Source organism: Anser brachyrhynchus (assembly GCF_964034855.1).
Source record: "Anser brachyrhynchus genome assembly, chromosome: 14".
Taxonomy (NCBI): Eukaryota; Metazoa; Chordata; class Aves; order Anseriformes; family Anatidae; genus Anser; species Anser brachyrhynchus.
This window is the reverse complement of record NC_137709.1, coordinates 7,405,055-7,419,003: the sequence shown is the minus strand read 5'-3', so window position 1 is coordinate 7,419,003 and position 13,949 is coordinate 7,405,055. Positions and strand designations below refer to the sequence as shown.

The 13,949-nt window shown below is 58.6% G+C and overlaps 1 protein-coding gene across 4 annotated transcripts in view; it reads right to left on the bottom strand.

The window, feature by feature from the left end:
• Window positions 1-13,949, bottom strand: part of LARP1 (La ribonucleoprotein 1, translational regulator) — a 45,384-nt gene that overhangs the window by 5,782 nt on the left and 25,653 nt on the right. For 3 of the 4 annotated variants that reach the window (XM_080555840.1, XM_080555842.1, XM_080555843.1), the window contains exons 3-19: window positions 11,431-11,492; window positions 10,085-10,150; window positions 8,999-9,170; window positions 8,130-8,261; window positions 7,825-7,968; window positions 6,867-7,029; window positions 6,474-6,618; window positions 6,078-6,252; window positions 5,392-5,561; window positions 4,867-5,226; window positions 3,764-3,887; window positions 3,057-3,262; window positions 2,866-2,972; window positions 2,337-2,488; window positions 1,890-2,034; window positions 1,638-1,747; window positions 1,050-1,177 (exon numbers count right to left, since the gene is read on the bottom strand). In XM_080555840.1, coding sequence (XP_080411966.1) covers window positions 1,050-1,177; window positions 1,638-1,747; window positions 1,890-2,034; window positions 2,337-2,488; window positions 2,866-2,972; window positions 3,057-3,262; window positions 3,764-3,887; window positions 4,867-5,226; window positions 5,392-5,561; window positions 6,078-6,252; window positions 6,474-6,618; window positions 6,867-7,029; window positions 7,825-7,968; window positions 8,130-8,261; window positions 8,999-9,170; window positions 10,085-10,150; window positions 11,431-11,492 — 2,561 coding nt within the window. The remainder of the gene's footprint in view (window positions 1-1,049; window positions 1,178-1,637; window positions 1,748-1,889; window positions 2,035-2,336; window positions 2,489-2,865; window positions 2,973-3,056; window positions 3,263-3,763; window positions 3,888-4,866; window positions 5,227-5,391; window positions 5,562-6,077; window positions 6,253-6,473; window positions 6,619-6,866; window positions 7,030-7,824; window positions 7,969-8,129; window positions 8,262-8,998; window positions 9,171-10,084; window positions 10,151-11,430; window positions 11,493-13,949) is intronic. The other variant, XM_080555841.1, reaches the window with a different exon arrangement.

The window sequence follows — 13,949 nt, the reverse complement described above, 5'->3', positions numbered from 1 at the left end:
CTGGAATGGAAGCACCCCAGTATCAGCACAGCCGCCTCAAAACGCATTTCCTCCCCCCGGATTAGAAGGCAGCCTTGCTGCAAGCCTGTCTGCAGCCTCCGTGGCCCACAGGGAACACACGTACCCGCCCCAAGCACGCAGTACTGGGACAGCTGCCCTCCTCTCCACATCCACCACTGACAGATTTGCTGACAGACAGCCTTCCAAGAGAGCGCAAGGGTGACAACTTGCTCTTAGGCACCTCCCTCCTCCACAAAGGGGCACGATCCAGGAGTCTGGGAGCCAAAGTCTGCACGAGGCTGGCTCCACTCGAGCCATTAAGGCTCTTTTTCTTCCTCTCCCTCCAGCTCATCAGGGAGGATGCACTCATCCCTTTCCCCAGAGAGCTGCCCTGAAGTGGATGTGCAATATTCAAACCTCGCAGCAACCGCTTTGCTCTAGAGACACCGAGGCAGCAGTGACTGGAAGCCTGACTGATGGCTCTGGCAGCATCCGAAAGACCCAAGGAGCAGCAGGAAGAGACCCAGCGTGTGGCAGCACGGGCAGCACGTGCTGCTCCGCTGCTCCATCCAAACCAACAGGCACCCTCCTTCCCCCTCCCGATAGTCTTCTGCCCCCGTGTGAGTCGCATCTCCTAACCTTCACCCTCATCTGCCCACGTCCTTGTGCTCCAAGGATGCTGTGTGAGCCTCAGCACCTGATGGGCTGGCGGAAACGTCAGCACAACCCTGCCATGCCCAGCCTCACTCACTGCCCAGACACAGCACAGGGAAAGGCCCTGGGGAAAGGGAACCGCGCAGGGCTGCTTGAAAAAAAATCTCAGGGGCTGATCAGGGCTGAACATCGCTGTCTCAGCGACGCACACAAGGCTTGGAAGCGCTGAGGCTGCTGGTTCCTGGCCCAGCTGCAGTGATGGGGCACGACACTAGGTGTCACCCACCCCCCGGCCAGCACTGCTGGGAACCGGGCTCTGAAACCCTCTGTCCTTGCAGAGGCTGCAGGGTGTTTGTGGGGGCCGTCAGCGTGGTGCGGGCATTGCTTCTACTCACGTCCACTCGGAAGTCCTCGAGGCGCTTGAACTTGCTGAGGTATTCTTGCAGTTTGCTGTTGATGTCCAGGTTTTTGGCTTTGGAATATTTTAGGAAGGCCCAGAACTTTTCCAGCCCGTAGAGCTGACCTGAAGGGGGGTAGAAAATCAAACCGCGAGTCAGAACTCCCTCCTCAAGGCTTACTGCTCGCCCCACGAGCCCTCCTGTCCCACCGGCTGGCACAACCGAGTCAGTGCGGAGAACCTGGAGCAAAGCATCCTACGCAGGCACTGGGCAGCCCTCTCGATTGGGGTGTCCCCAGGCTCTGTGACCGGGTAGGTGATCGTGGTGAGCTGTGGGAAAGCCATGGCCTTCCATCACCTACCTCCATACCCCCAAGAGCCTTCAGGCCACCGAGCACCCACTGTTCCGTCTCAGAGCTCTGCTCTGCACAGGAGCGTCTCTCACCACCAGCAATGCTGAGGGACAGCCCGTCACTGTCACACAGCACTACACGGCTGCCATAAAGCCATGAAAGGAGGCACGGGGCAGCCACACATCCGGGCTACATCGCTGCTAAGCACAGGAGAAGCCAAAGGAGGCACTTACCAGCTTCGTAATCCTTGATGGTCTCTTCTTGAAAGTCCTTAAATATGTCTGGCCGGAATTTCTTCTCCAGCCCATAGCTGTAGTATCTGAAAAGGCACTCCAGACCGTACCTGGGAACGGGAGAACACGCGGTGCTCAGACACTGGTGCACATAACACCTGGGTCCTGCTGTGTATCATAAAAACAAACCAACCACACCTCTTTTCCCTCACTCCCCTCCCAAGAAAGGCCACTCTGTCCCTCCTCTCCTACCTGTATCCCTCCTTTCCATCCTCCACAGCCAGTTGTTTGAACTCCTCGTACATTTTCTTGTTGAAGTGATCTCGTAGGAAGAAGGACCAGAACCGGAAGAGCGTGTTCATCTCCTGGGACTGACCAATGCCCAGTCGTTTCCGCTCTGTTTAGGGGAGAGGGACTCATTAGAAAACAGATCAGTGCACAGGGGCTTGCACACAGGAGGGCTCTGGGACTACACCCAGCCCCTGCTGTTGGACACCCCAAGCCACAGCTCACTTTCCAGGCAATGGGGAATCACAGAATAGAATGAAAAAACATGGGAAACATCAGCTGCCAGCAGGGCTGTCCTACAGGACCCTATTTACCTCTGTGTGCAAGCTCTGCTGCCAAACCCTGCGCCCCAGCACAGCAAGTCACAGGCACCCAGCCCCAAACCCAGTGGTGCCAGCATCCCACACCTACCATTAAGGCAGCGCCGACGGTACTTGTGGTAGACATGTTGCGTGAAGCCGTTCTCCTTGAGCAGCTCGTGGGAAGGGTGTTGGAACTTGGGCAGGGACTGCGGGGTGCAGCCGTAGCTTCCGACAGCTGGGGTCCCCTCTGAGGGGCTGGAGCTGCGCACAGAAGACCCCTGTTAAGCCCTTTCCTTGTACCCAGCCAGCAGCACGGCGGGATCATACTCCACCCCGCAGCACTCATTTGTTGTTCCCACCAACTCCCTGGGACTGCCTCTGCTCTGGGTTTGGGGCCTGAGGTAAGTGGTCTCCTACTAGGAAGGGAACCAGTGTTCCCAAACAAGTTTCTTATTGCAAAGCCTCAGGCTTCCCTTAGCTCCCTCCAGGAAGAACAAAACACGTCCAACCCCGTTCTGCAGCCTAACAGGAGATCTCCCCTGCAAGACCAAACGCTGCCCTTTCCCTTCCTTCCCCCCCCCTTGCTCCCTTTGGTGTTTCAGGTTCCTCCACGACCCCGTGGCTCCCATCTCCGGTACCTGATCGAGGCAGTTCGGGGCCTGTGCTCCCGCGAGTCCATCACCCAGCCCACGTGGCACTCCATCGGGGGGTTTGAACTGTGCCTCGTCTTCCTCTTCCGTGGGGTCTGCAAGACACGGGGCATCAGGGATGCGTCCCCTGCCTCTCCAGGCCCCACCTGGGAGCCCCAGCCTCCCAGCCCTGGTCCCACCTTGGCATCTATTGTCCTGCCCTCCTTCACCACCGGGTAGAACCGGGGGGTCTGGGTCGGGTCCTTCAGCTGCGGCGTGCGAGGGGTCCGGGGGGTCCTGGCGTTGCGATAGTTGGGTGATTCTGGTACGGTTGTAGGCAAAGACCGGGCGATGGTGGAAGGTTCGGGGACTCCAAACAGCTTGTTAGCCAACGCGTCTGTAGGTACTGCAGAGATAAACCCCCCCCACCGCGTCAAACTGAGCTCTGAGCACAAAGAGCACCACTGCAGCCAAGGAATGGGCATTTTGGGGGGCAAGAACTCATGGACACACCCCAACCCCTCCTGAGACAAGCAGCTTGACACCCAGTCTGTGACCAGCCTGGCCAGACAGCCCAAAACCAGAGCTTCCAGGGTCCCTGCAAAGTATCTTCTAGGAGAAGGGCAGGCCAGAGAGGGAAGTGTGATGGGAGGGTCCAAGACGAAAGTCACACGCATGGTGTTACATGGAAGCGTGACCAAGTTTCCTCACTCAGTGGGGACACTCCTGCTTCTGGGTCTCCAAAACGTTCAGCTGGGAGAACACCACTGCCCTGGGAAGGATGGTTCCCTCTCTCCCAGAAATACCCCGTGGCCCTACTTCCTTCCTCCCCCCAGCTGCCGTTGAACCCCTAAGGAAGAAGGGGACAAATTGAGCCCTACCCGTTCCCGTCCCCGCTGTCTCTTACCTTGCTGGAACCTGGGGGGGCCAGGAGGGACCTCCTGGTTTGGATCCACGGGGGGCTCTGGGGTCAGGGTATCGAACTGCTCCCTGCTGATCATGTTCACCTTCTTGAAGTTCTCCACCTCTTGCTGCATTGGAAGAGGAAGACGATGAAGCAACCAACTGCCCTCTTCTCCCCTCATCTCAACAGCTCATCGTGACCACCGCTCTGCTTGTGCAACAGCCACGACGCTGAGCACAAAATGCAGCGACGGGGCCTGGGTGCCCAGGAGGGTGCCACGTTGCTCAGGGGTTAAGAGGAAACAGCGGACATACAACAGGGCCCTACACGGACCACGTCTGAGCTGCCTGCTTCTCCCATTAGGCCCAGGCTTTCCCAGATCCTACAAGGCAGCTTCACTCCTCATCACAAGCAGTGTTTGAGGCGAGCTCGGTAGCCCCTGCTCAGACAGGACCCTGCTGTCCCTGCCACCCTCTTCTGCTGTCCCTACAGCCTCCTTCCCACACCCTCGCAGCCACAACGCTCCCATTTAACCTCAGTCACTGCAGTCTAGGCAAGCCCCTTACCGTGAGTGCCACCAACTTGGGACTCGAGTATTTCAGAGAGGCAGATGGGCTTTCTATAAAAAGCCCAAGTCTATGAAAACTGGCAGAAAAACAGGGAAGACAATGAGCCAAGTGTGGCCCAGTCGTCAATGAACCCACCCCCAGTGAGGTCTCAAGGGACCGTGTCATCAAGCGCTGGGCACTACAGACAGCCGGCTCCCTCCAGCAGTCTGGCACTGCCCGCACGCTACTGCTGTCTCCAACAGCCAAGACCCTGGCAGAGAGCACATTTTCCAGGTCACCTCGTTACCAGCACCTCGTCTAACTGGCTGCAGCCTTACAGCACTTTACAGAGCTGTATTTATCCTCTACATAGCAGAGCATGACACTGGGAGCCAGGAATCCTGAGCTCTGCAAGAGGATTAATCCCAGCTGAGCTCTACCCTGTGCTCGGGCTGGGACCTCCTGTATCACCCCGAACTGCCACGGAGGCCAACGTGCTGCACACAAGGCTCCCTGTGAGGAGCCACAAGCTCCATTCCCCGGATCAGCCGCCCTCACCTTGATCTGCGAGTACTCCGGCTCAAACTGCTCCGTCCACAGGTCTTGCTCGTAGTAGTACAGCCCGTCATTGATCACCTTGGCCAGCTCTGAGCTCATTTTAGCCCTGGATGTATGGTTGCCAGTCCGGTCCCCGCCAGGATGCCGGCGCAGGTAAGGAGGCGTCTGCGTCACAATGAGGATCTTGTTCACATCCCGATCATCGATTTCATAATCCGAATCCTCGTCTGACCAGTCGGTGAACGTGTTCTTGCGGCCATCCATCTGCTCCATCTCCTCGTCGAAGAGGAAATCCAACTCCTCGGGTTCGTCTTGGTCCTTTTGCTTCTGCTGCTGCGGGGTCTTTGACTCCTCTGGTTTCTGTGGGTAGGGGAGGCAATGGTGATACAGTGAATGGGGACAGCAGAGACCAGGACGTCACTCCCGTGACCAACACACTTCATGCAGCCTGAAAACTTGATGCTTGCCTGCAGTTAAAGTCACTCAGACAACTGGCAGACCCCCACCCCAACAGCTGCTACACACCTTGGGCCTGGCAGGAGAGGGCCGAGGCCTCTTCTTCACTTCGATCCACGTCTCCGAATCCAGGTCCGGCAGGCTGGCGGACAGGCCCTTGGGCATCGTCTTCAGGTTACTGACCTCCTCCGTCTTGGTGGGCACCGGGCTGGCAGGACGCGGGGAGCCAGGAGCAGACTCTAGAGTTGACAAGAGCCACAAGACGTTTTAGAAGGAGCCAGAGGGCCTGTGGAGTTGTATACTTTAAGCACCCAACCTAGATGGCGTTATTTTGACAGCACAGCTTGTGGGACATGTCAACATCCAGCAGCCAAGGCAGGATCACCCCGGCTTACCAGTGCATTGCCCCAGAGTGCAGAAAAACAAACTCTGGTTAAGGCTGTGATGCTGGTGGTGACCACAGAACTCTGCAGGCGTGGGTTTCCCAGAAATGCAGAGAGCCCTAAAGCAGGTGGTGACTTTGTTGCTCCCAGGGAAACCTTCCCGTGACAGCCTGGAGCCAGAGAGACCAGATCTAACAGATCTCCTGTCAAAACCAACTCTTACAACACCACCAAGCAGATCCCCTGCTTGGCCTCTCAAGCCCAGACCCTGAAACCAAACGGCAGAGCCCTGCCTCGGGGAACACTCGTGGCTTAGTCTCTCCCATCAGCTGCGTCACCAACACTGGGTCCCACACTTCCCTCTACACTCACCTGTCTCCTTCTGGAAGCTTTGCCGGGGCACAAACTCAGGGCAGTTGATGAACTGCGAGAAGTCCGTCTGTGTGTAGTCTGCCATGGGAGGGCCAGGCAGAGCCCATTTTTCTGGCTGCTCTTTTCTTCTGATCTTCTGGTCCACGATTTCCACCACCTTGCTGTCCTTCAGGGCCTGCAACCAAGCGATACTGAGTTAACTCAAGGTCCTGCTTTGGCACACAGAGGCTTAGCCCCAGCTCTTTCTCCCTAGGTGGTCCGGGGGGAGTAGGGAGCAGGTGAAGGACAAGGGAAGGTGCCACTCGGATCTCACCCATGACCCAGCTGGAAAACAGGCCTCAGACAGGGACAGCAAGAAGCCAAAGACGACAGAAGTTCAGCTGTCCTTGCCCTCACCTTGATGATGAGGCTGATGTCAGTGGTCAGCGCCTGCACCCGGTGGAAGCTGGCAATCAGGGTGATGGGCAGGAAGCCGTCTGAGTCCATCTTGCGACGCAGGAAGAAGTCTCGCTCCAGGTTGTCCACGCTGAAGTAATATTCTCTGCACGGACAACACATCAGTGAGAGGCACCTCCAGCTACCTTCCTCAGGCCACCCTCATGGAAACAATCCCTCCCACGTCTGCTCAAGGCTGAACAGAGACAGCCCATGGATGCAACAAGCCGCACGGCAGAGAGCGAACACTCCTCGGCTCTAACCCTACCCCAGGAATCAGCCACACAGCCTCCAGGGAGGGCAGCGAACACCCCACCACCAAACAACGCTCCCACGAGGAGGGGCGGCGCTTACATTTGGCGCTTGATGTAGTCCTTGAGCAGTTCCTGGTCCACGCTGTAGAGCTCGGTGCTGCTGATGTTGTCGAAGTAGTAAGTGATGTTGCTAGCGTACTTCTGGGTGCGGGAGCCGTCCGAGCCCTCAAATTTCCGGTACCCATACTGGTAGTCAAAGTGCGCTGCAAGACACCGACAAGGGAACCCCCTGGTCAGCACAGAGCCCAGGACCTGCCAGACAGACCGTGCTGCCACGTGGGGCCAGGCTCCTGCACTAACAGCTCCCTCAGCACCGTCCCTGGGCCCCCATGACAGCACAGAACGGGGCACTGCTGACCCATCCCTCAGCCCAGTGCCCTCAGCCTTTGCTGCAGAAGGGATCCCAGCAAAGCCTCAACATAATGCAGAGAGGCCGTGTACCCTCTGATCCAGGGGCGCCTGACTAGCCTAGATAACACGCCAAGGCTCTGCACTGAAGCTATGTCAGGGTTCGCATAGACACAGCCCTACCAAACGCCCCTGCAGACGCTCTTCCCCATAAAAGCAAAGACTCCTGCTCGGCGCTCAACGTGCCAAAGCCTATGCAGAGTTATCAGCATGCTTTAACCGCTGCACGTAGGGGCGCTGCAAGGGGCAGAAAACAGGTGGAGGAGCTTGGCCTGAGTAATGGGAAGACATTTGCCTTTATTAAAATACTAACAAGAATCATTTGCTGTTAGTAAAATCAGCTCAGCAGGATGCCACCTCCGGAGCAGCACGTAGCTCCTCACAGGGGATCTCACATCTAGAGTCCTCCTTGGCCAGGGAACAGCAGCTTGTGCTCTCCTGCTGGGATGACCTGCCGCAACACCGCTCTGCCCCCTGCAGCGCCCTGCCCTCCCAGCCTGCTTCAGAGCCCGGCTCACATCCACAGCCCTGCACGCTTCGGCACGTGTCCTGCTCTCTCTCTGCCACAAGGCCACACGAACACCGAGTACCTCCTCTGCCGCGGCCCCGGCCCCTGCCACGGCCCCTGCCTCGGCCGCGGAAGGCTCCTCGCACGGCTCCCCCCTCGCTCTTCACGCTGGAGGTCTCGTCGTGGTCCTGCCAGCTGCGCTCGTGCTTGTTGTCCGGGTGCCAGCCTGCAGCACACGGGGAACAGAGAGGCAGGAGGGGTGTTACAGGGTGAAGGCACCTCCCCGGATGAAGCCAGCTGCTCTCGAAGCTCTTTGGACGCACAGAAGAGTTTGGATCCCTCCCTGTGACCGGGGAGGGAGAGCGGGGTCCCAGCCCGAGCGCTCACCTTTCAGCTCGCCGCGGTTGTTGGAGGGGTGCCTGTGCTGCTCGTTCTGCCGGTTGTTCCGCGAGGCCGTTTTGTCCCGAGGCACCTCTGACTTCATGTCTATCTGCAAAGGGACCCACTTGTGTTTGTTGCCTGCAAAAGGACAGAATTTGGGTGTGACACAGGTTCAGAGAGCGGCTGCTTCTACCCCACAGGCCCTTCCCTCCACACACCCCATGTGGGAAGCAGCAGGGCCATTCGAACCAAACCTCTCCTTGGACATCCCTCAGGGCCTTGCTGTCACCCAAAACTGTGCAAGGGGCACCACGAGGATGCTGAAAGGCTCCAGCTGGGGCTCTCAGGCATGGAGCAGCAGGGTACAAGACCCTGCTGTGGCTTTGTAGCACTTGTCCTTCCTCTCCCCCTTTCCACCCGCTGAGGCTCAGGCTAAACCAAGCCCACGTGTCAACCACAGGTGATGCAACCCAAAGCCAGGGGCTTTTCTGTGCCACCGTGGAACACACATGAGAAGGCAGACTGCTGCCCTGCTCCCCAGACAGATGCACAGACGTACCTACTGGGCCCTGCTCTACGTGCTCACCTGCTTACTTCAAAAGGGTGCTGAACAGACACCCTCTGGCAAGGCCACCGCAGAGATCAGACCCTTACTCATTGCCCCCGGGCAGCTACCTGAGCCCCTCCAGGCACTAAAATGGCATTTTGTCTGCAAACACCTTCCCACCACAGCTATCCCTGCACTGAGACCACAGCCCACAGCAATGCCCACAGGGTAAGCAGCAGACGCTTCCAACTGGCTTTGGGCTGCAGAGGGGGAGGCAGGCTAAGCCCAGGGCCGGTCTGTGCCACGAGCCCGCATCGCCCTGCATTACCTTTCTTCTTCTGGGCTGACTTCTGGTTATCATCGTCACCGTTCTTCTCCTCCCCAGACTCATCCGATTTGGTTTTCAGGCTCTCTTTGCCATCGCTCCCATCTCCTTTCTCCTGTTCTTTCATGTCTTTCTTGACAGGCAGTTTCCGGAGGGAAGGAGCTTTGTGTGGCTGCTGGAGACACATCAATACAGGAAAAATGCGAGGGGTGTGAGAAGCTGAAGGCAGAGCCCAGCAATCCCAGTCAGAGCAGGAACAGGAGGATCTTGCCCTACGTTGAGGGCACCCCAGCTTCACGCTCCCCAGAGCTATCCTGTTCCTGGGGAAGGGCTCGTGTCTGACCAGGGCAAGGTGCTCCATGGATGCTGGGAAGTGCCCAAGCCGAGGCACAAGTGCCAGGCACAGACATTACAGAGAGGGGCTGCCAGGGAGGCCTGGTGCTCCCGGACGGGTGGTTCCTAGAAGGGACCAGACTCTGACAGGGGCAAGAGGGTGAGTGACCCTCGCGTCCTGACACACGGCCAGGAGCTGGCAAAGCAGCATCCCAAAATAGAAAGGTTTCAACACCACCCATGTCTGTAGTAGGAAAGCCCCCCCCCCCCCCCGTGCCCCAAGCCCTTTCTCACAGGTCTTTTCAGTTTCCCCACTGGAAGTCACAGCTACTGCCCAGGTCCCCTCTTGCACTGAGCAGCCCCAAGGAGAGCGGGCCTGGGAGCTGCCCTACCTGCTCTGCCAAGCCCGGGGCTTTAGACCCGGCTCCACGCTCCCAGAATAGCGCCCAGGGAAGGAGCCCGATGCGCAGGGCAGCCCTAAAAGGCAATCCCCTGCACCCAGCTATTCCTGGATGCCTCCGCGCTGGCACTAAGCACCCCGAGCAGCCCGGCTCAGCAGAGCTCCCAGTGCCACAGAGGGACAGGGAGCTCTGCAAGGGCCTGATCCTGCTCAGCCGAGCAAGCCCCTGGTGCTGCTGCGTTGGAGGATCAGCGTGCGGAGGCGCCTGCCAAGCACACAGCCTCCCTGGGCACTCTGCAAGGGGAGCAAAATACTGGAGCTCGGTCAGACAACGGCTGAGGATTTTGTGTTCTCACCTGGACGCTCTTGTGGGCTATTTCTCCAGGTGTAGGCCAATTTGTAGCATCACCAAAGTCACCAACCTTGTGTCCAAAGAAAAAGGTCTCATTAGTACGCAAACTGTGGGTGCCATTCCCTGGATCAGCAGCCAGAAGCCCTCCCAGACACGCTGCCATTGCCATCACCCGCCAGTGTCCTGCAAACAGCTGTCCCCAGGAGGTTTGGGAATCACACCCAAACTGCACAAACCTCTCTCCCCACCCATGTAACGCCCAAGCTAATCCCCAATAACTGCCGGTAAGTTTGTGTCTGTCATGGATGGCTGTGGGGCTGCCACCAGCCCTGTAAGCTTCCAGCTCCCACCAAGCTTTTTACCTCCGCAAGGGCTTACGGCACTAAGCTGCCCAAGGTAACTCATCACAGTCTTTGTCCCTTGGACAGGGAATGCAAACAACTTTCAGCATCCTTAATCCACCTGAAGCCCTGGCATCCCATCAAAGCAGCTGTCTCCACCTGGTGGCAAGTTACGGCCAGGCTTAGCTTCATTTAAGTGCCCAGCTGCAAGCACGTGTTGGCAACAGCAAAGCAAAGGGATCTGGTAGCAGAACGACCAGGCCACCGTCAGCATTTCCACCTCCCCCAGTTTTCCAAACAGACGTGCTGCTGGAAGCAGGATGGAGAGCTGCACAAGGACAGGACCTAAGAACAGCTGCCCGGGTATGCAACGAATCACGGCTGGGCACTGAATTTACAGTGATCTGGGCACAGAAACTCCTCCTTGCCCTTGAGGGGACTATTATTTCTAATTTCATTTGGAGTCACCAAATTGCCTGTAAGACCACGTCTCTACGTTGAGGTGCCACGCTTCTCTCCCCGGGAGGCAGGTTTCCTAGCCGTGTCCCAGCTGCATGCAGCACTCTCAAGGAGCAACTGTTCCTCCACCACACGTTGAGCCTCTGGAACAGATTGCCCCGGTTCTTCCAGAGGAGTTGCTTTGTTGGAACTCAATTACCCTAGCTCTCTGTGTGCCAGTAAAGAACAGACTGGAGAGGGACAAAAGGGGGCCTGCAGACACAGCCTTTCCACACCCAGCACCACGCTCTGAGTGCTCCCTTCGAGAGGGCACACGAACAGGTTTCCCCCAGCCCAGCTGGGCAGGACCCAGTCCATGCAGCACGCAAGATGCTAAAATGCCTAAGGGGTGGAGAAGAGGATGTTCTCCTGCGTGCTAACAGGCAGGTCAGCACGTCAGCCCCTCCGCAACTGGGCTCGCAAAGGGGTCTGCTTGCCAGACCCCTCAAGGTGGTCACACAGTGCCCACACCAGGAGCTGGAGGCAGCGAGGGGGCAGCGGGCACACTTACCTTGCTTCCCTTCCGCTGCCTGGGGTTGGCAGCCCTCACCACTTTCGCAGGAGTCGTGTGCTCTGCAAAAGGAGGAGAAGAGAGCTGTTAACACACGGCTGAGGGTTGCGGAAGCGTTAGCTCTGCGGGGAGGCGGGTGGAAACAAGTCACCTCCCCCTTCAGCACAGGAGGGCTACAAACAGAAAGGCGAACAGCAAACGGAGCCGGCTTCTGCCCCGGCTTTCAGAAGGGCCCATCAGGATAAAGGGAAGGTGCACAGAACATAGAGCTTTGCCAGAGAAACGCAGGGCGAGGCCGTAAGCTTCAGCCTGCCCCTCCTGCTTCACCCAGGTGGCCGATTCCCCGAGCAGACGGGGCCTTGAGCCTCGGCACCCCGCGTTCAGCTCAGCCCTCCCCGCTCGGCCTTGCCAGCCAGGGAAGAGGGGTGGCGAAGAGTTCAGCCTGCTCCACGCAGAACCCGACCTGCCGTTCGGCACAGCAAAACAAACATGCCCTTGACCAGGCAAGGCGTCTCCCCGGCACCGCCGGCCTTCCCCGCACCCACGTGGGCCCAGCCCGCAGCCGCTGCTCGCCTCGTGCCCCGCTTTGATCTCCGGTGCGTCCCAGCACGGGGCAGCAAGTTCACGAGAGGGAACGTCCGCAGAGAAGGAGCCGGATCTGAGGAGCGCCTAAACCCCGCCGCAGCCCAGAGCGATTAGGGACCCGAGGGCCTCTGGGGTGCTTTGAGGTTCATACCCTAAAAGCCTCGCGTGGAAACTGCTGTCGGAACTGACCCTGCCAGAACAACAATGCGAGGTCAGGCTGCGGCACCCGTCCCAAAAAGGCTGTAATGAGGCTCAAAACGAGGTTCAGCCTCCGCAGCTTTTCACCAAGGTTTTGTTCCAGGGCACGCTGCCTCCCCCGGGCCCTGCACAGCAGTAAGGGCCTGGCAGCACGGCTGAGGGTGCTGGGCAGCGGTCCCTCTGTGACCTGTCCCGGCCCCTGTTCACACACCGCCTTCCCAAAACCAGGAAAATCCCAAAACTAGGAAAAGAAACTTGTCTCCCGCCTCCCGCTTTTGGCTGAAGGTCTGTGAGCAGCAGCAGGGCCGAGGGGCTTCGAGGGACAGCCCGAGCAAGGTGCCGTGCACCCGCTGTTGGTTGTGCCCCTGCTCAGCCCGGGGCCGTCCCTCTGGCAGCAGGGAGCGTTTCTGCACAGCACCAGCAGCCCTGCAGCACCAACTCCGCCGGCTTTGTTCGAAACAAAAGCGCTCCAGACCAGGGTATAAGGGGGAAGGTGAGGAAAAGAGCCCCGAGGAATTGCAGGGGCTATCTGGGGACACCCCAGGACCCACCCTGGATAGCCTACCTAGCTCCATTCAAAGCCGGCTTTGATCTGCTGCATAAGCCGGGTCGACTTTGCCTAGATGATCAAAACCGGTCCCCTTCCTCGCCTCGAAAGGCATGATTCATCCTGCTGGCCCTGCCTCGCTCCGCGCTGGAGACTTTGAAGTGTCAGTAAGGCAGAGTCAGGCACTGCAGCATGGAGCCATCTGCGCTCCCCCTCCCCAGCTCCCTTTCGTAACGCTCCCACGTGGCGATTTCGTTCCCACGTGGGGATTTCACCCCAGGGAGAGCCCGAGCTCTCAGCTGGGTCCCCAAATCCTTTCCCTTTCCCCCAGGAGCAGCGCAGCCTGCTGCCGCCGCCCCCGCCGCCCAACAGCGGCGATCCCCACGTGCGCCTCACTTATTCCACGTGCACCTCAATGAAAATCCCGGCTCCACGGCGCAAAGCTTGCCACGAGGCTTTTAAACTTCCCCACCAGCGTAGGAAGAAAGAGCACTTCCAAACCAGCCCCTAAAAATCTTCCACTCGACACCCACGGATGTCACCGACTAAATATAGCTTCAAAAGGCGCCGAGCGCTACAGCGCAAACCCGCAGCCGGCCCGGTTTTCCGCAGGTAGGGAGCACCTGCCTTGCCCTGACAGCACCGAGGGACCTGGCACTGCTGGAAAAAAATAAAATAATAACTGAGCTCCGTCCGCAGCCTGGCTGAGCACAGGGCTGGGGGGCAGCAGGGCTCCCCAGCCCGCTGCAAACCTCCCGCTGGATGCCTGCTCCCACCCCGCTGCAGCCCCACAGTGATGGGGACGGCCCCCTGCCCTCTTCTCCGGGTGTTTCAGCTCCGGAGCCTCGCAGGCAGAGATGTTTCTGAGCATCTTTGGGGGCAAGATGCCCTTTTGCGGCCCCAGAGGCCCCCCACACCCTGCCAGGACAGAGGAAGGCAGGGCAGAGGCGTGGGTGCCCCGGACTCCATCATCTTTACGGGGGAGAGAGGAGCTGATTTAAGGCAACTAGCAGAACTTGTTTTATCAGCCAGATAGGAACAGGGAGCCCTTATCTAGCTGAGAGGACTAATTAGCATGTGCAGAGCACTGGGGAAGACAAAACACGCCGAGCACAGCACTGCAGCGGTGTGGGCACCGCAGCCTGACGGAGGGATTGATCCAGGGAGCGCAGCCAGGCCAGCGATGCGG